Genomic DNA, 20,690 nt, shown 5'->3' with positions numbered 1-20,690 from the left:
AAATAGAAACATAACACAGTGGAGTCATATTTAGTATTTTATTACACAAAGACAATTCCTATTACAAAGTTATCACTGAACATTTTGCAATAAATATGACCTTGGTAAAGCACATTATAACTGCAACTATGTTGGTTATGGCAAGACTAAAATATGAAAAGGAACTAGAATGTCACAAACACGTCAAAGAAAATGAGTGACTGATGATTATGAATATGCAGGTAATGCTCTCCTTGATGGGAGTTCCATATTAGGCTGGAACAACGTTTCGAGAGTTGTTATAAATATGTAGTGTTCATCTCAGTCGGTATTGGGGGTAGTGAATCTGCATTTTATGTGCTTTTTCATCCTGTCGGGAATACAAATCACTACCAGACAAAGAGAAGCAGCTCCACAGTAACTTCTAATCCATTCTCTTCTTTCTCCACATTCCCATCCTATCTGATAAACAGAGTTGGGGGGCGCTCCAAACACACAGACAGGCAGTGAGGGAGGAAGTCCTCTAAGCAAGAGGACGGGGCTGTGTGAAGAAAGAGTATGTCCATTTAGGACACCCAATAAGATTCCTCCTCTCTCCATCTCTCCGCTCATTCTCCTCTCTCATTTTCACTCCCTCTGTTACTCTCCTCCTCCAGTCTCCAGAGGCGTTTAGGACGTTTCTCCGTTTCCCTGGGCTTGGCTGGCCGAGCCCTCCCCTTCAGGGGGTGGTGAGGTCCCAGGGTTCCCTTCTGGAGAATATACAAAAAAAAATAAAACAAAGAAAAAACATGGGAAAGTGGGCTCATCAACAACAGTGCTGAAAGAATCAGTCCAAACAAATGCCCATGTACACATACTCTATATCCATACAAATAAACACACACACATACTCGCATCAAATCTTATCAAGCTATGTGGTTTGGCAATCAACACAGCAAGCTATAAATCCCACTTTCAGCTCGAAATATAGAGAGGCACGTGAGGAAGGAATGTCAACTTCCACTAACAGCATGCCATTGGCATTAAATGAGAATATACGCACATTCACAGCTTCCCACAAGACTAGCATAAGGGCAGTCATGTCGTGGGAAACTTGCCGTTGGCTGAAAATCAAGGAAATCAAAAAAGCAGAACAGTCAAAACACACACAATGATAATGTAGGAAACAGGATTCGATCGACTTACTCTATCTAAATGTGTTCCTCTCAGCTGTTTGAGGGGAAAATACTGAAGAGGTGTGTGATGAAAAGGATTGCAGTGCAAGGGAAGCATACACTATAGATCATATTGTGTTGTCACGACCCATTTCACAAAGAGGCCACAAATCAAAACTGTTTCCTGCAGACTACAGAAGCCCGACACCACCTGGCCTGGCGAATGCATCTCTGCACTGCTAATGTGTATGTTGATGTTTCTACATCATGCAGACTATATGCAGTGTGAATGCACTGTGCTGTCTCGTGCATGCATTTATTGCCTTGCATTTGCTGACCTGTAGTTTTCAGGTCCATCCCTGCCATGTCTTTGGTTAGTTCACTTGTGCTGGCCACCGCTGTCCCGTCCCCCTTGATGTCGGGCACGGCGTTTCTGCGACCTGTGCGATCACAGTTGATGAAGTCTGAGTATGACGTCTCCACGTCCATCATCTGTCCATGACCAGTGCTCTCATTACACCTGCTATTGGGAGGGGGAAAGGGGGGGGGTGTTAAAAGAGGCAAATAAATTAAATCAACTTAATGTCTTCCCTCAGTGGCTATGTGAGAACACATTATTGTCTGCAGGGCTCTCAAAGCTACGTTGGTAGCAATCAACACAATGTGACAACTGTTTGGCAAAGGATAATCTCCTCTAGGAAACACACAAGACCAGTGTTGTGGTACATAAAATGCTGTTGAGGATGAACAGTGCACATTACAGGAGCAAGCCAAATGGAGACATTTCATAGACAGAGTTGATAAAGTGGACCGGGGAAAAAAAACAGCTTTTCATAATAACCATTTCTATTTTGGCACAGTAACTAATGGTACCGCTGACATTTGTGCTAATTGGCCGTCCCCATTACAAAAGAAAAACAAGAAGCTGCTCCAAATTTCTCGAGGACCTCACTTTATGTACTCACTGGTTTTGATTTGTTTATCCAAAAACTATTTTCACAGCAGGGACTTGGGGGGGGGGGGGGGGCGTAGAAAGAGCTGTGATCAGTGAAGAGAACAAGGACTTTAAAGCATTAAAAGGACAAATAGAGGGGGAGCCCGGAGAAGCCTCGGCAAACACCGTATCAGGCTCCCATTAACGATTCATTCCTCCTCCGTTTCTTGTTCTCAGTCCATATTGAACTGGGTCATGGATCTTGCCAGCCAGTAAAACACTATACCACTGGTTCCTCAGAGAAAAGAGAAAGGACAAGAAATAAGGCTGCCCCAGAAAGGAAAGGAAAGGCAAAATCTTACAATTGGAAGGAGGACTAAGAGCTTCCTCTGGTGCAAATTAGCGGCACAAAGCTGGTCTTTCAGCAGAGGGAGACAAACATGCAGCCAGGGATATGTTATCACACTCCAAATGTCATTACAGCTCCCTCCCTCCAGTAACCTTTATGTCCTGACGATCCCTCATGACCTGGCATGGATGCACAGGCACAAAGAGCTGACAGCCACAATGGTTCAGCATGTGAAACATAGGAGACCGGATTATTGTCACACAAATAACTAAAGGCAAACCGTTAAACAGCCATTTAAACCACAGAACCTCAGATAGATCTTGATTGCTGAGCTGGGCAATAATTCAATATTATCATTTATCTTCTTTCATTGGTACTGTATTAAGATTAAATCTGGATATTATTGTAATACACAATTGTGTTGTCTAAATTAATGATAACGAGAATCTAGTGCAATATGAGGTGTGAAATATCGGAGGACGTATCATATGAAACTAGTTTTGGTTTGATACAATACATTACCAAGCAGTTTGATGTGACGAACCTCAGCTGGATTCCTAAATATGGTATTTTTGGATATGTAAGCAGATATTGTGATATATCAGTATGGTATAAGATTCCCTTTCATTATGGTGATCATATTTTCCATATTGTCCAGCCCCACTTGACTATACAAGAAGCATGGGGAGTCCAGAGGTGACGAGGCAAAGAAAGGGAACAGAGACAGCAGAGGAAAAGGAGATGGCTTTCCCTCCGCTACACGGATGACACACTGACCCATGACCAGACGCTTCCCAAACACTCTCACTCACATTCCACCGGTAACAGTCAAGGTGGCCGACAACTGTTTTCTCTCGCTCTCATTGCACCTTGCCAAAGAGGAAGTGGCCCAAGGTCATTCACTGAGGGGCACAGGCCCCACAGATATGCACTGGTGCTGCTGAAGAATGTCAACGACGGATCGGCAGAGCTCCTTTATGCCTTTCTAAGGTAAAAGCAGTGCATCAGGAAATGTTACACGGCACTAGACCGACAGCATTTCCTTCATCGCTCCCACCTAACAAGAGCTGCTCTGTTTCCAAACTCTGTGAAAGGCAGCCTAGTGCAGTCCTCTTGTTAGATTGCCATCTCATTATTAACAGGTTCTCTGTACGCCCAAATGAGTAAGCCTAATCACCATGGGAGGCCACTTTCACCACTCCTGTAATACACGCGAAAGTGAAACTATGGTCCTACTGAATCTGAAGAGGTCAATTAAAGGGAAATTTCACTGATGGTTTTGTGCATGTGCAATCAGTACTGATGAGTAATGTACTGAATTGAAGCAAAAAAGACCTCTCTGGGGTCCGCGGTGGTGTAACGGTCTAAGCGTCGGCTTTGTGTCGATGCAGTTGCCCACTGGGGACCGGGGTTCGCGCCCCCGTCTCGTCAGATCCGACTGTGGCCGAACTCGGCGAAGCAGCAATAATTGGCAGCGCTGTCTTCGGGAGGGGGGCGGAGTCGGCTTGTGTTCGTCACATGAATGCGTCTCTGTGTGTGTCGGAAAAATCAGTGGTTCGGTCTGGATTCGCCTTGTCATGAAAGTGGCAAGGCGTCTCCTTCGAGACTGCCGGCCGGAGAGATGCAGTTGGCGAACGCATGCAGTACGAGGGTGGGTGTTTGAACTAAAATAGGGAGTGATTGGCCACTAAATTGGGAGAAATCCGAAATAAATTAAAAAAAAAAAAGACATCTCTGTGTATTATATTGATGGAGAAATCGGCGTTCTGCTCACAGTTTCCCACAGCACCTTCATGTACCAGAATACATTGCTGCACGCTAGCTTCTGTATCGTCGTCCATAAAATCCTCCCCTCTAGCGTTAGGGGACGTCATCGCCACCATAGCTTTGTTGAGAGAATGAGGATGTGGTGTGCCCCCCCGCCAACAGCGTGTTTAGAGTCAATTAGAAACTCTACTAGGCTGTAGTTTTTCCAGCCGGCAACTAACGTCATGATATGTCACTTGGTGGCTGGCAAAAAACTAGTTTTCAGCGCCGCTCCAGGGTTTCACAAACAATCAGGAACAACTGCAGGGGTTTCTCTTAGACAGAGATAAGGTTGAAAAGCTGTGTATTTTCCCTTTAAGGCTAAATTTTTCACCAACCAACTTAGTATCAATTTCAGTTCCAAGCAACTATTTGTGCTGTGCTTGACTTGGTCCACTCCAGTGGCCCAGTTGTTATGCTGCTCATGGGAGTCTCGCCAAACTGCCATTCTGTCGTCTAATTAGCTGGCTTGCCCGCGCATGTGGATCAAATCGTACCATGAGATCATTAACGGGTTTCCAGGGAGATTTGACATTGGTGCCGTGCCTTCTGTTCTTCACCACGTGCCGGTCTGCCTGACTAGCCTGCCTGACTAGCCTGCCTGGTCTCAGCTGTGGGAGGACAAGTTTAATGATGGTGCTTTTTATAAACCACTTTGCCACTGGTGCGCACCAACCTCGGCACGATGATGAACTCGATTCTGAACTTCTGACTGCATGAACCAAAGCAGGATGTTGTTATTTCGCAGCTGATAATGATATCATGTAAATCAGCAGGTAAAAGTCACTCGGAAGGGGATAGTCTCTGAATGACACAGCTGACCTTTAGCCAAACAACTGATTCATCTAATTGGCGCGGTGTCACTTCAGTTTACAGTTGAGTGGAATAACACTGGGTGATTATGCCCTCCTTACTGATGCTGACAACAGGCATATTCTGTCGAGAATATTTGTTCCATTAGAGCATCATGCAACAACAGCTTTAGTCACAAGTTGCACCCTTAAAACTAATAACTCATGAATATACATGCGATAAATTATTACCAATGCCCTTCCTTAAGTCAATGTCCTGGTAAAGGAAAAAAAAAAAAAGGAAAAAAAGGGGGTCATTTTGTGAAAGGCCAGCATATGTATATGTGGAAGGAAACTCGAGGCTGCAACAGCTTTCAGCTCTACCAGCAGACAAATGTCACAGGTGTGCATTTACACTCCAGACAATAATAACTCAATTCTTGGGGGGAAATCACTAGAGCTCAGATTGTGTACTGAACTCTCTTTAGCCTCGCTCTAATACCCCTTTCCCCTTCTCCTCCCTGACCCTATGTGTTGAATATCCACTGTAGGAGCACCTTTTAACTGGATCACAGACTATATCTTTACTTGGGGAACATGTCCTAGTTCAGTGGCAATAAATTCCCAATTGTGAGTGAAGTAGCTGCATCATCTGGTCTTGACGTATTGTAACGCAGTATAACCACATAATTCCAATGGGAAATTCTGTAGCTAAGAACAGTGAGACAAAGAAGAGAGCTGTGCCTTTGTGATGGCATGCTAGAGAATGAATGGAGAGAAGGCGTGGTGAGGTGACATGCAAAACTTATGGCATGGGTGATATTGGGGGAAATAAAGCCTCAGATCACTGGGGAAATATGAGTCAGCACAGCTACTTTCACAAGGCCCATTAGAGAGCCAGGCTCGCTACCATCTCACTGGAGCCTTTTAAGCCTGATTTGTGAGTAATAAATTCACATTATCTGCAATAACCCACGGAAAACATGGCTTCCTTGCTGATTTTTGGTTCCATTAGGGCTGTCTTCCAACCATTTTAGAGTCTGTCAACTAATTTGATGACATTTATTGATGGGGCAAAAAGCCCCCACATGAATGAGTTTCATCTTCCTCTACTGGCAATAAAACTTTTCCATGGGTTTTTTTTAAGTCCCATTTGCTTACCAAGCTAACATCGTCTTCCATGTTTGACATAAACAAATACCAAAAATGTCCAGAAAGTTAAGATTTGTAAGGTGATCAGATGTTGAAGTATCGCTAGGTTTACCATACTTTGTTGACAGGGTGAAGCTCATTTTCCGTGACTCTACAACAGAGCAAAACAACCACAGCCGTCGCTCGGTTACCATCAGCGAGGATTACTCTCAACCATTACATTCCTATCGGTAAAGTAATGCAGCTTCTTTCACAAGTTAAAAAAACACACACACACATATGCACCAATCAGCATTCAGGAATTCATTCAAGAACAAACAGCTGGCACCTCAGGGAAAAGGGGAAAACAACCAACATCCCGGCTTACCAAAATAACAAGTTGTTTCTCTCCTAGAGATGCACGCGGACAAAACGAAGTTGCTCGGCAGACCCCAGGCAGTTTGTACAGCCTAACTTCCATGTAGACCGGCCAAAGGAGAAATGTTGTGTGCAGAGAGCAGCAACAGTGGTGCCACAGTTTCTTCTGCTCTGCCTCTGTCAGCCTGCCCAGTCAGGCCGGGTCTGGGTACTGTCACATGATGACGAGCAGCTGCTTGGTGAACTACCAGCCCACTTCAAACACAAGGGAGTTGTATTTCCTCATGGAGCATGGCATTGTTGTTGTGCGCTGCTCTTCCTTTCATAAATAAATAAAGCCCTGTTCATTCAATGCCTAGTGCATATTTGCCCCGTATATCCTTCCTCTTTTTATGAGGGCCCAGATACCGACTGCAAAGGCCTAATTTCCCCTGGCGGAGCAAGCATAACGACTTAAGAAACAGCTTGCGTTCGCTTTAACGGTCTCGTTTACATCAGTGCTGTGAAACTTATCCCCAACTGGAAGAGGTGCCACAGGCATCTCTGTTGGTTTTAATTTAGAAAGAGCAAGGGGTGGGTGGGGGGGGTGGGTCATCAGCTCAACTCTCAGCTGAATTTGTCTCATACACTTTCACAGTCACACTTAATATAAATAACAGGCCAAGTTTAGATCTTCTAAGATAGAACAATCACGCTGCATGCTTTTTTTTACTGAGTAGAGATACCGAGAACGATCAGTGCCACTCTCACATAATTGTCTTCCCGATTATCCATCAGCCAGAGCAATAGCCTATACCAAAAAGGTGTATCAAATAAGCCAAGGATAAAAGAGATAGGAAGCCTGACAAGCTATTCACACTGACTACTGTGGAAAAGCAATGTGTGAGTTTATGAATAAATCAAAAGATCTCGGGTAAAGCTGCAGCGAAATGGATAAGATTTTGTCAGTAAGGATTTTGTCAGGCAGACAGCAGCAGCTAAGGGGTGGCATTTACAACTCAAAACACTCCAGAGATTGATCCAAAAAAAGTCAGTGGTATTCCATTGCCTCCCATGTGATATCAGTGATGGAGCATCCGTTACTGGCAAAGGGACTCCACAAGAGAAGGTGGTACCAATGGTCATATAATGTGAACGACTGAATAAAGGCAGCCGGCCCAACCATTAATCCTACATAATCTGTAAACCAAAATTGATAAGGACCCCCCCCACACACACACACACAGTCAACCAAGTCATCATGAAGTCTTTGCTGACCTCCACATATACCCCAGGTACTAATTACACTAACCTATACTTGCAGCTTAATGTTAACACATGCTGAGCAAAGGATAAGGCAGCCATTTATCTTGGCTGATCCCTAATGACATGAGATTTACAGTCAAGTACAGAGAGAAAGATCCTTAACTGGGCAGTGAAACTAATCAAGCACAACCTGGAACTCAAAAAATAACACTGCACATTGCCAGGAAATGTGTTATTATTGCTCACCAACTGTGGCTTTCTTAAACAAAAGGTAAAATACTGCAGTAAACCGTACCAAAGAGCCAGACAATGTGCTTGTAGTGAGGACCGTGTTTCTTATTGTTAGCGCCACTCACTTAGCAACAGCGAGTTCAATCAATAGCATTCCATCTTGTGGGGGAAAAGCTAATGTATCATAATAACAGTGGTACACCCATCACGCTACCACAGAAGAACACCGGGGAATCAGATACACTGAGTTGGTAGTAAAACAGTTCACATTTCCAGAAGTGGTAAATGTACAGCAGTACGTATGTACACTGTGTGCTCAGTGCCCGAAAAAAAGGACATATATTGTAATTAATCCGACTTTACAGACTACACAAAAGGAGAAGAGAGTCGATGACCTTTGCACTCTGCTGCTGCAGCTGACTAGACACATGAGAAAGAGTCTGCTACAACAGGGAATCCCCGTGTGTGTGTGTGTGTGTGTGTGTGTGTGTGTGTGTGTGTGTGTGTGTGTGTGTGTGTGTGTGTGTGTGTGTGTGTGTCAGACTCATCAACCACACGTGATTCACAGCTGAGTCAAGAGCAGGTGCTTTGACTGGACTCCATGGAAAATTGGAAAATCAATTTTCCATAGTGGTGTGGCTGCTTTTCCACCTAGTTATGAAATGAGTTGAGTAGAAAAAGTGTTTATCGCTCATTGTATTATCCCTCAAAAACTAAAGCAGACAGAGAATATTTCATGTCACCATAGACAAATGAAAGGTGCAGGAGATTAATGTCCAGCGCAACACACGTTTATTTATTTATCAAAGATGAATGTTTGCTTAAAGAGAAGTCCTAATTTACAGCTGGGACAAGCAGGTCTAAGGCACAAGTTCAGGATATGACCGTTATAACGCCCCAAAGGCGCGGAACCCAAGTTCAAAATATTTAGACGATGTGGGGATCTGCTGTGTGTCTGGGTTAAACATGGCAGAGCTAGCAAAAACCTTGGGGCTAAATTCACCAGAACCCTTTAGGTGTGGATGGTTCAGCTAGTAAAGGATGAAGAACTGCCATTGGTTTTTAAGCAATCCAAATCCCAGAGATCCATTTGAAATGAAACAGAGCTGTCATATCGACTGTAGTGCTTTCGGGTCAGCACCTTCCCCCCCAGCCGGGGGGGGGGGGGTGGGAAGTTAAACGGAAGATGTGGTATATGTTGGTTAAGGTCTTCAACTGGCTTGATTTGCCATATCCACTTGATTTTTTCAACAACTTTGCTTCTTCAAACTTGCTGCCATCTATAGCAGTCTTCAACATTTGGCTGCTCTGGTACAGACGAAAAATGCTTATGTGCTAGTATTTTCCCCCCCCTTTTTCTCCCCAATTGTACCCGGCCAATTACCACACTCTTCCCGAGCTGTCCCGGTCGCTGCTCCACCCCCTCTGCCGATTTGGGGAGGGCTGCAGACTACCACATGCCTCCTCCGATACATGTGGAGTCGCCAGCCACTTTTCACCTGATAATGAGGAGTTTCGCCAGGGAGACATAGCACATGGGAGGATCCTGTTATTCCCCTCAATTCCCCCTCCCTCCTGAACAGGCGCCCTGACGGACCAGGACACATACCCACATCCGGCTTTCCACCCACAGACACGGCCAATTGGGTCTGTAGGGACACCCGACCAAGCCGGCGGTAACACGGGGATTCGAACTGGCGATCCCCGTGTTGGTAGGCAACGGAATAGACCGCCACACTTCCAGGACACCCATGTGCTAGTATTTTTACTTGCAAAATCAGACCTGACTGTAACTGTTAAAATGAGCAACCACAAAAACTCTCATGATTTGGATATTCATGAGCATTGGCAATTGTCTTAAATATGCCAGCGATAATAAATACAGAAATGACACATCAGAATATACAGAATAGTGATGCTTCTATCGTGACACAAATCACATTCCCAAATCTTGCCAATACGCAGGCATACTGAGCATGAACCGTCTCCATTTCTTCAAGTTCCTCTCTACCCCTTCCCTTGTGATTTCTTAATCTCTCAAGCAGAGGTTTGCCACTGTGCACCCAAAGGTGGCTGCTACACTGGTCAGTGTAGTGGGCTTGCCTATTACACCTTTTCTGTATCTGAATCTACCATATCCAAGATCCTGGCTGTCTGTTTCTATTTCCACCCAGAGGTTTTACATCAAGAGCCTGAGACAGGAAGCAGGTGGTTAGTTTGCCTGTTCTGTTCATGCCCTGTCTTTTCCCAGGCTCTCCCCACAGTGGAGGTTGAGCAAAACCCTTGGGCTGGACAGAAGGGGAAACATAAAAAAGGACAAGGAGGGAGGAGGGGAGTATAGATAGAAGAGGACGAGGAGATAAGGGAGATAAGCAGAGGAGGGAATGCATGCTTGTTTATTGTGCTTGCTAAATGAGGCAATATCCATTACAGGCTCTGGTGTATTCATTACGGTTTAAGAACTCTAAGTGCAACATGATATGTCCTAGTTTATGCTGCAGGCTTCACTTAATTTGGTAAAATATTGAGCTGAACTGGTCTGGTGCACGCTTACCCCTGCACCACCTGTTACAGGGATTCTCTTCCATCCACAACAACCCCATCCTCATCTTCTAACAAACTAACAAAAGCAGCCATGCTCAGCAGAAGACTTGACTTACCAGGACAGAAACAAGATTATCCCCCTTCAAATCAAGGCTGGTTGCTATAGTACTGTGTTTAAATAAGACAAAAAAAGTAGATGTGGCGCCGATTCGGTACAGAAAACTCTTCTCTACCTTTATTTGAGGGATTATGGAAGTGTCCTTGGTCTGTCGGAGGCTTGCCAAGTAATTCCACTCAGCTGCATCATCACCCTCTTCTCCCACAAGTCTAGGAGGATGTGGGCGTCATGTGATTCAATTTGCTGAGTTGAGAGGATGAAAGAGTGCACACATAACCTTTCCTATAAGCAAACATAAAAAGCGTGAGGGAGAGGAGAGTCCTATATAATGGCACAAACCTTGAAGTTGAACCAAAGGGCAAATACCATCAGGTGTATGGCCAGTGCTGCACATTGTCAGAAACCTTAAGCAACCAACCAGTCAAACCCAATAAACCAAATTTTTAAAAAAAACAGATAAATAAAAAACAGAAGTATAGACAAGCAAGGAAACAATCAGGCATGGCATGTGAAACAATTTGTTGTATTTGCCTTATCAAAATGATTAAAAAAAAAACTTCTGTGAATTATCCTCTAGTTCTAACCTGCACCTGGTAGGAAGCCATTCAACCATTTTTATAATATGTCACTATCCAATGAATTCTGATGGTTGTAAGCAATTTGTTCTCTGCTTCCTGTGGTTTGCTTCCAATCAGCTTTCCTCACCTACGTGATATTGATGCAAACCTAATCAGTCCAACAGAAAAGCGAAATGCAAGGTTTTGCAGCAATACATTCTGGAAATGAACAATCTGCACACCCTTTCAAATGTTCCACTTATTAATGCCCCAAGGCCTGAAATAACAACCTATTAAATCAGACTCATTCGACATTAAACCGGATATAGAAACCGGCACTGACATGGAGGTGCATAGTCAAGTACAGAGAAATAGATCAAGTTAAACACAACCTGGGAAACAAAAATAATTACAGCACATAACCAGGAAGTTTATTATTCTCTTTGTTAGCCAACTATGGCTTTGTTAAACAAACAGCAATGGATAACAACACAGACCCGGACAAGGTACTTATAATAAAGACCTTGTTTCCTTTTGTTTGCTTGATTCACTAAGCGACAGCAAGTCCAATCAATATTAGTCCTTCTGGTGGGAAAAAGTTAATGTATCAGGACACCGCTACACCATCACACAATACAGCATGATATCAGGGAATCAGATATGCAGAGTTGGTGGCAAGACATTACCAGAAAAAAACAACCCAAACTAAGGTTAAACAAACAAAATGCCAATCATGAAACAATTTGATCGCATAACTGTACCCATTTCTTATGATTTAGGACCATAACCATGCTTAGTCTTGAATAATCACATTCACAAGCAACCACAAAGTTTCTTCTTCGCCTTAACATATACACCGGTCAGCCAAAACATTAAAACCACCTGCCTAATATTGTGTAGGTCCCCCTCATGCTGCCAAAACAACTCTGACCTGTCGAGGCATGGACGACTTCACAAGACCTCTGAAGGTGTCCTGTGGTATCTAGCACCAAGACGCTAGCAGCAGATCCTTTAAGTCCTGTAAGCTACGAGGTGGGGCCTCCATGGATCGGACTTGTTTTCCAGCACAGCCAGCCATCCACATGATGTAAAAGAAAATGTGATTCATCAGACCAGGCCACCTTCTTCCACTGCTCCATGGTCCAGTTCTGATGCTCACGTACCCATTGTAGGTGCTTTCGGTGGTGGACAGGGGTCATCATGGGCACTCTGACTGGTCTGTGGCTGCAATGCACTGTATGTTCTGACACCTGTCTTTTATAGCCAGCATTAACTTTTTTCAGCAATTTGAGCTACAGTAGCTCATCTGTGGGATCGGATCAGATGGGCTAGCCTTCGCTCCCCATGGGCATCAATGAGCCTTGGGCGGCCATGACCCTGTCACCGGTTGTCCTTTCTTGGACCACTTTTGGTAGGTCCTGACCACAGCATACTGGGAACATTTCACAAGACCTGCCAATTTGGAGATGCTCTGACTCCATTGTCTAGCCATCACAATTTGGCCCTTGTCATAGTCGCTCAGATACGTTTGCCCATTTTTCCTGCTTCCAACACATCAACTTCAAGAACTGACTGTTAACTTGCTGCCTAATATCCCACCCCTTGACAGGTGCCATTGTAACAAGATAATCAATGTTATTCACTTCACCTATCAGTAAAAAAAGACAAGACAAGACAGCAAAAAGACAGGAGGTGGAGCTGGAGGTGGCAGAGTTGAAGATGCTAAGATTTTCAGTGGGAGTGACAAAAAAGGACAGGATTAGGAATATGTATATTAGAGGGACCGCTCAGGTTGGACGGTTTGGAGACAAAGCAAGAGAGGCAAGATTGAGATGGCTTGGACATGTGTGGAGGAGAGATGCTGGGTATATTGGGAGAAGGATGCTGAATATGGAGCTGCCAGGGAAGAGGAAAAGAAGAAGGCCCAAGAGGAGGTTTATGGATGTGAGGGAGGACATGCAGGTGGCTGGTGAGACAAAGAAAGATGCAGAGGACAGGAAGAGACGGAAACAGATGATCCGCTGTGGCGACCCCTAATGGGAGCAGCCGAAAGTAGTAGTAGTAGTAGTGGTAGTAGTAGATTCACTTCACCTATCAGTGGTTTTAATGTTTTGGCTGATCGGTGTACGTATATCATGCTATCTGTTGCAAAAAGACCATATCTAACAATCCAACTGAGGTTCATCACATTGAACTGTTTGGTATAGTATCATAATCCATCCATCCATTTCCCGAACTGCTTATCCTGCTCTCAGGGTCGCGGGGATGCTGGAGCCTATCCCAGCAGCCAATTGGGCAGCAGGCCGCCACACTGTCACATAGGGCCGACATACACACACACACACACATTCATACCTAGGGACAATTTAGTATGGACGATTCACCTGAACTACATGTCTTTGAACTGTGGAAGGAAACCGGAGCCCCCAGAGGAAACCCACACAGACACGGGGAGAACATGCAAACTCCACACAGGATGACCCAGGATGACTCCCAAGGTTGGACTACCCCGGGGCTCAAACCCAGGACCTTCTTACTGTGAGGCAACCGCGCTAACCACTGTGCCACCGTGCCGCCCACTAGTATAATAATAATAATAATAATGATGACGATGATAATAAATCAATCTTATATAGCACTTTTCTAACACTCAAAGTCACTTTACAATAAACGGGGTGAAACAAGACAACAAATAAACAGAGAGGGAGAAGCGGTAGCCATATACGACGCCAGCAGTACTCTCCAACTTAAACAGATACAAAAGGGCAAGAAAAACAAAAAACAACCAAGTATAATAACAAAGGAATAACACCCTCCTAAATATTTCAGACCTCATTTTGTGAGAAACTTTAATAAAAAAATTCTTATTTTAATTTCAACAACAAAATTGTGTGTCATGATATGGCAATATCCAAATGTCATCCCAATACAATATTATCTGAGAGACAATTAATTATAATATTGAATAATTGCCCAGCCCTGCTCTGATTACATCAAGTAAGATCTGAATTTAATTGATCTGATTGGAGGTTCCGTTGTCCCGTGGTCATATGGTATGAAAGTTTGCAGAGACAAATAGCCGACACAATATTTAAGGGATCTTATTACCGAAAGGTTCAGATTTGGAGAGGGGTGTTAAAATATTTGGAAAGACTTTAGATATAGCTGGGACCTTGGACACAGCGAGAAGGACCACAATCAGAGGTGTAGGGAAAATATGGCATTGCTGTGACCTTGGCTTGATCATACCACACCTCCAAAAACAGAGGACTTTCTCTCTAAGCAGGATGTTTATCAGTAAAACTGCAGACCCCATTCAAACAGCTGCGGGTCATTATGGCAGTCTGGCTACTCCGTGCATATAGCAAGCATTTTGTGTGTTCGGCTTAAAACTAAGGTGCGGCCCGGAGTAGAAAGACAGATGGAACCATCTTAACGAAAAGGGGGAAGGTTTTATTTCAATGTTCCACGGTTTTATTATTCGTATCACTTCTAGCATACGACATGGAGTTAGAAATGGGATTCTCCATTTCAAAAGATCATTCATTGTTTTTTTCCTCAGAGGAGAAATCATTCTTATTAGAATATCTTTCATCAATAAACAAGACCAAATAATAGGTGTCCATTATGTGACTCTCCACATTAATTCCCTTCGATGCAGATCTTTCTCAGTGCACACACACGAAGTGCACTTGTAAATCAATACATCATCTGTATCCAAGCAACTGCTGGGCCTATGGAAAAAAAACTAGTAAAAGGAGTCACTAACCCTTATGTTACCATAGAGTATGTGCTATGCAGCTAACTGATCCGTCAACCGACAGAAAACTAATCAATAATAATTTTGGTAGCTGATTAATTGCTTTAGTCAGTTATCGAGTAAAATGTGACACATTTGCTGGTTACAGCTCCACAAACACCAAGGTTTGCTTAAACTTTCTCCTTTTGTCATTAATGAATGAGTAGCCTACTTCGGGGGGGGGGGTGCTGCAGCTCAGACTACCTAAACAGTTTTAAGACATCACATCACTCTGGGATCTTGTGATAGGCAAGCCTTTTTTTTGGGGGGGGGGGGTTCCCCCTTTTTCTCCTCAATTGTATCCGACCAATTGCCCCACTCGTCCAAGCCATCCCATCACTGCTCCGCCCCCTCTGCCAATCCGGGGAGGGCTGCAGACTACCACATGCCTCCTTCGATACATGTGAATTCACCAGCCGTTTCTTTTCACCTGACAGTGAGGAGTTTCACCAGGGGGACGTAGTGCATGGGAGGATCACGCTATTCTCCCCAATCCCCCCCCCCCAACAGGTGCCCTGACCGACCAGAAGAGGTGCTAGTGCAGTGACCAGGACACATACCCACGTCCGGCTTCCAACTCGCAAACACGGTCAATTGTATCTGCAGGGGCGCCCAACCAAGCCGGAGCTAACACAGGGATTTGAACCGGACATCCCCATGTTGGTAGGCAGCGAAATAGACCGCTACACTACCTGGACACTCCTGGCATGTCATTTTTTTGTCATATTCTGAAGACTAAATACTTAATTGATTAATCAAATAAAATTGTAGATGGGTCAATAATGAAAGTTAATTGTTAGTTGTGGCCTTACTATTGAGCAACCCCCCATGGGTTACTTCGAAACAGAGAACAGAAATGGGAAGGGTTAAATGAACAACATCAGAATATGTACGCAAGAACACACCTCATGTCAAAACAGCAAGATCTGTTTGGAAAACTAATGAATGATCAGAAAATTCCTCTCCTGCACGTTAGTTGGTAAACTACTCAATCATGTTAATGGACTGTGTGATGACATCATTTCCTGTGCCATGGCTCAGTTGAGAGAAAAAAAAATCTGCCATGCTTTACCATAAATTCAGCTCTAATATGTCATAAAAAAACACAATCTGTGACTTTGAAGAATCAGGTTCAAGAGAAGCTGGACAAAAGAACCAATGGCACTTTGAGTCTGTCATAATTAGCATGACGTTAGCAACACATTAATGAAAGGAGACAACGTGAACAGGCTTGGTAGCAATATTTTCATTATGATCAACCAGAGTCTCGTGATGCCCTGAAATATCTTTTTGTACATGAGAGAGGTCTTGTGCCAGCTAATCACGAGAGGCGCTTAAGGCCGGGCCGACGCTGCTCTCTTTCTCCTCGAGTGAGTGGAGGGAGCTAAACACCAGAGAAGCTCAAATCCTTTGTTTAAAAAAGGCAAAGGAATGTGCTCGAAGGGCAACGCAGTTCAACCGAACAGAAATCCCAGCCCACAAAGACACATGTACACATTTAAAACCTATGATTAGACTGAGGGAGGGATACAAAAATAGACAGAACTTCAGATTCTGCCTTCAGTGTCATACAAGGTCTTTCCACAGCGTCGTAGGATCAACAACAGGCGGTTCTCTTCCAATCTAGGCTTTTTGGACCGAGAGAGGCCTCGAGTCAGAGAGCTGAATCTGAACGTAATCCTGAAGAAAGCTTGGAAAGCCTCAGCAGACAGATCGATTTGAAGAATAAATGGCCATTGTTAGCCAAAAGCATATCGATGCCCCATCTTTATTGTAGAGAAGGCTGCAAGTCTCGTTGCTTTGAATTATCATTCAGTTACAATAACTCTGAGAAAGGAATGCATGCTTAAAAAAAACACTTGAGACAATCATAGAAAGCCAATTTAACCCGGAAACGGGATTAGAAGACAGACGGTGTATGGTTTCTCGACAGGAGATGAAAAAATGCTGACTGCAAAAGGACAAACAACTGACAAAAACAAGTGAAAACAGTAAACTTCCACCCACCCTGCTTTATGTGGGTTCGTGGTGCAAAGGGTACAGGGGTCCTAATGTTCTCAGGCTGATCTTATTATTGTTGGCAGCTCTCTGTTGGAGCAGATATGACATCCATTTACTGAAGGAGTTGGAGGAGGAGAATGGTGATGGTGATGGTGAGGGTGCCAGTAATGCACCACTGCAGATAGCAGTAACAGTACTTGCATGACCTGATTATTTACAGTCTAACTGCTTTCTTTCTGCATAGCCGGCCTCATAAGAGCAGTAGGTACATAAACAACATGGCTTTTGGGTAGTTTATCCTCCGAAGACATGTCCCCATGATAGCTAAGACAGGCAAACATGTAATCTTTTAAAGGTAAATAAGCAATCACCTGCAGTGAGGACTCCAATATTGAGACAGTGGAGACAAAAAAAGAGACACACAAGAAGAAAACCAGACAAGAGAACATTTCAGCAGGACTCAGCCTGGGGCCAGCAGGCAAGGGCATTCCTGTGTGTGTGTGTGTGTGTGTGTGTGTGTGTGTGTGTGTGTGTGTGTGTGTGTGTGTGTGTGTGTGTGTGTGTGTGTGTGTGTGTGTGTGTTAGTCTAAATACAAGAGTTTTCCCGCGGCACTGTACAACCTTGTTATGGCCGTTGTCCATTGCTCTGAGCCATTCTGAAAGATGCATGCAACAGGCCAAGTTTGGCAGTTGGTGTAATGGACTGATAAGGGGGCACTGAGGGATTGTTGAAAGAGACTGAAACAAGGCCACTGATGCCCATATATGGGACATCACATTGTGCACAACTTCATCAAAATTCCACTGGGTGATTCAGAACACTGGAGGCAGCAACATGCTGCCATTTTCTACAAAGAGAGCAATTGATCACATGCAATACCATCAAAGTTTGGGTCTGAAACAATTTCACTCACCGTAACAGGGCCGAACAGACTAATTCTCAAATTTAAAAAAAGTAACTTAGTGGTGTCCTGTTGGCTCAGTCAGTTAGGCATGTATCTCGTAAGGCTAAGGCTTGATCGCAGCATCCCGGGTTCAAATTCAGCCACAAGACGTTTGCTGCACGTGTTCGCCTACTCTCTTCAACATGTGTTTTCTGTCCAGCTCTACTGTCCTGTCAAATAAGAGTTTAAAAAGCCAAAAGGTATTTTTGAGCACAACAGAACAGACATCTCTTACATCTTCTTTGCCAATACTATAGGTTGATGGGGGTGCTGCTCGGGCTCAATTTTATTCTATCACCACCCCATTTCACCTCATCCAGAATGTAAAGGGGGCCTGTCTGGTTTACATTCTGTCAGACACTTGTAACATGGAGCAACTGAAGTATAGACTCATGCTTTGGGAGCCAATACTTTTCCTCTGCCATTTAATCACAACACAATAGATAATATGACACAAATGTTACTCTGTCTAAACGCTGGCTGAGACCAGCACTGATTGTTTCAATTGCTACAGTACTATCCTGTGTTATGCAGTTGAATGTATAAGATGAACGTTGAATGTAGGAGGGTGATGACTGGCTATTAAACCTCACCTGCACCCAAGTAATCTCCCTATACATGCCTGTCTATGTAGGTGTGCAGGAAGGAACCTGTGGACTGATAAAGAGCCCTGTTTATTTGTGTTTACTTAGTGCAAATTAAGTCACGCACAGTTCACTAGAATGCTCCAGTCCCTAGACAGTGTCAAACCATACTTATTTGAAATAAAGCCAGATGATAGCTAGATTTAATGTCAATCCCATGCACTGACCTTGAAGTCAAAACCCTGCCTTGGCATCTGTCAGCCATTTATGAGCACTAGACGCCAAAAGAAAGCAGCACAGTCAGGAGGAATGCCAGTGTTTACTCCTGACTCTGCTCATGCAGAGGAAACTGGCAAGAGCCCAGTGACACTCCTGCAAAGTGGGGGGTCCCCCCATCAACTCGCCAAATCTCTAGACACCATCTGCATCCAGTTCTGTCATTTTGCACGAGTGAACTCTGCTCATGAGAAAAAAGCCACATCTCTTCACTTAATGAGGTTTAGAAAAAAATTCAGTTTCTTTGGGTTGGTAAACAAAGAGGTCTTGGCAAAACTAGTTGGTTATTTGTTAAGGTGTGTTGGAAACAATTCAAGGGGAACAGCATTACATCTCTACTGAATACCACACAGACTTACCATGTATGACAGTCTCTACTATGTCCCAACATCTGAACTTCGTATTTCTAATGCCTCATTCTTAGACTTAAGATGTGGTATGACTGATGATAGATGATTTGGCTCAATGTGGTGGTGTCTCCAAGTACTAGGCTTTCAGTGGGAAATACGTTTCACCACTGGCGGCCTGTCCAGGGTGTCCCCCTGCCTGTCGCCCAATGACTGCTGGAATAGGCTCCAGCATCCCCGCGACCCTGGCAGCAGGATAAGTGGTTTGGATAATGGATGGGTGGTACTTCTCAAATTTTAAACATTCCTTCCTATGGAGGCAGAAGTGTTTAAGACATCATGTCTGTTACTCAGCTGTTCAAAACTGCATTGAACAGTTACAATCTTAGGTTTGCTGAGATGCCAAAAGCCACTGCAAAAAAAATGCCTTGAGGGGTTATGGTAACAGTACTCTCCAAATATTTTGTAAATCTCTTAAAAGAACTGTATGCCACTGGCAAATGTAACAAATTAAAGAACAAAATTAAATTATTTGCAGAACATGACATTCATAGATTACATAGAGAAACATTTATAAGGCTGACCCTGACTTGATCTACAAATTGAGTGTGGTTTTTTTTCTCGTCTTTTATTTCTGTCTCTGCAACGCAGTCCACAATACAGTCTGGTTTTTACTAGCGTTTCTGCACTTGTTTGCTCTGTAATTCTTTCCAGATGAACATTTTTTAAAAGTGCAAGGTTCTGAAAGATTGGCAGTGTAGGAGGGGGTCAAGGAGCAAAACACAGATGCTGAGAGAGGAGATGAGAACCTGACGAAAACCACCGGGCTGTTTCTACACAAAAGTCCCAACAAATGGGTGCGAAGGCCGCGTGTACATGGCCACCAGCCTCAGTGTGAACAAGTGGACGAAGTGCTCCCCACACACGCGCGCGCGCACGCATACACAAGCACAAAAGACGAACAACAAAGACACTTTTAACCTATGCGTGCGTGCGTGCGTGCATGCAAAATCTGCACACATCCACAATTCAGTCTATCGCATAAACCATAACGTGACGAAACATCTCGATAATACGAGGTAAGATGACGTTAACTTGCAAAAACAAATTCTCTGCAGAGCGCAAAACATTAAAGCTCCGCAAAAACAACATCCCGAGGGATAAAACGCGTATCAAAAAAACCCTCGCTTCGTGACTATCTGTCGGTCTTCGCGGATGTTCACTTGAAGCATGACTTGCTCGGAACATTCAACACAATGCGCTTGTCCCTCACACGTATTGTCTTTTTCTTCTTTTTTTGTATTTGCAACGCTGAAACAAAAGATCACGACTAACCTTGATCCGTTCGCTTCTTCTCGTTATCCACTTGTTAGAAAATGTAGCGTCACATGTCACAACACGAATCGCTGGTTAAGTTTCCGAAACAGACGGACAAAAAAACAAAACAACAGCAAAAACACGGGACTCAACCGCGACTATAACACCGCGGTGGGCTAAAATCTGCGACGGGGTTGAAAAAAAA

At 44.0% G+C, this 20,690-nt stretch overlaps 1 protein-coding gene across 5 annotated transcripts; it reads right to left on the bottom strand.

Annotated features, from left to right (window-relative positions):
• Positions 1-30: 30 nt before the first annotated feature.
• Positions 31-20,665, bottom strand: pkig (protein kinase (cAMP-dependent, catalytic) inhibitor gamma). Of its 5 annotated transcripts, XM_056274662.1 has the most exons (4): positions 20,504-20,665; positions 19,181-19,479; positions 1,472-1,656; positions 31-728 (listed from the first exon to the last, which is right to left on the bottom strand). In XM_056274662.1, the coding sequence occupies exons 2-4, from the start codon at positions 19,210-19,212 to the stop codon at positions 649-651; spliced, it is 297 nt and encodes a 98-aa protein (XP_056130637.1). In that variant the 5' UTR covers positions 19,213-19,479; positions 20,504-20,665; the 3' UTR covers positions 31-648. The 5 variants fall into 5 exon arrangements, with proteins under 5 accessions (XP_056130637.1, XP_056130638.1, XP_056130641.1 ...); XM_056274663.1 differs by lacking the exon at positions 19,181-19,479; XM_056274666.1 differs by lacking the exon at positions 19,181-19,479 and having other exon boundaries at positions 1,472-1,653.
• Positions 20,666-20,690: the final 25 nt, after the last annotated feature.

The sequence above is a fragment of the Lampris incognitus genome, chromosome 2 (genome assembly GCF_029633865.1).
Source record: "Lampris incognitus isolate fLamInc1 chromosome 2, fLamInc1.hap2, whole genome shotgun sequence".
NCBI classification, from domain to species: domain Eukaryota; kingdom Metazoa; phylum Chordata; class Actinopteri; order Lampriformes; family Lampridae; genus Lampris; species Lampris incognitus.
Note: the sequence above shows the minus strand (reverse complement) of the source record. Positions and strands in the feature narration are given on the sequence as shown.

Excerpts from the sequence above, each read along its gene's own strand:
- pkig (XM_056274662.1), bottom strand. The coding sequence starts at position 19,212 with ATGTTGGGACATAGTAGAGACTGTCATACATG. Across the intron at positions 1,657-19,180 it reads AGTAGAGACTGTCATACATG|CAGGTGTAATGAGAGCACTG; the intron begins GTAAGTCTGTGT and ends CCCTCCCAATAG. Across the intron at positions 729-1,471 it reads GATGGACCTGAAAACTACAG|AAGGGAACCCTGGGACCTCA; the intron begins GTCAGCAAATGC and ends TATATTCTCCAG.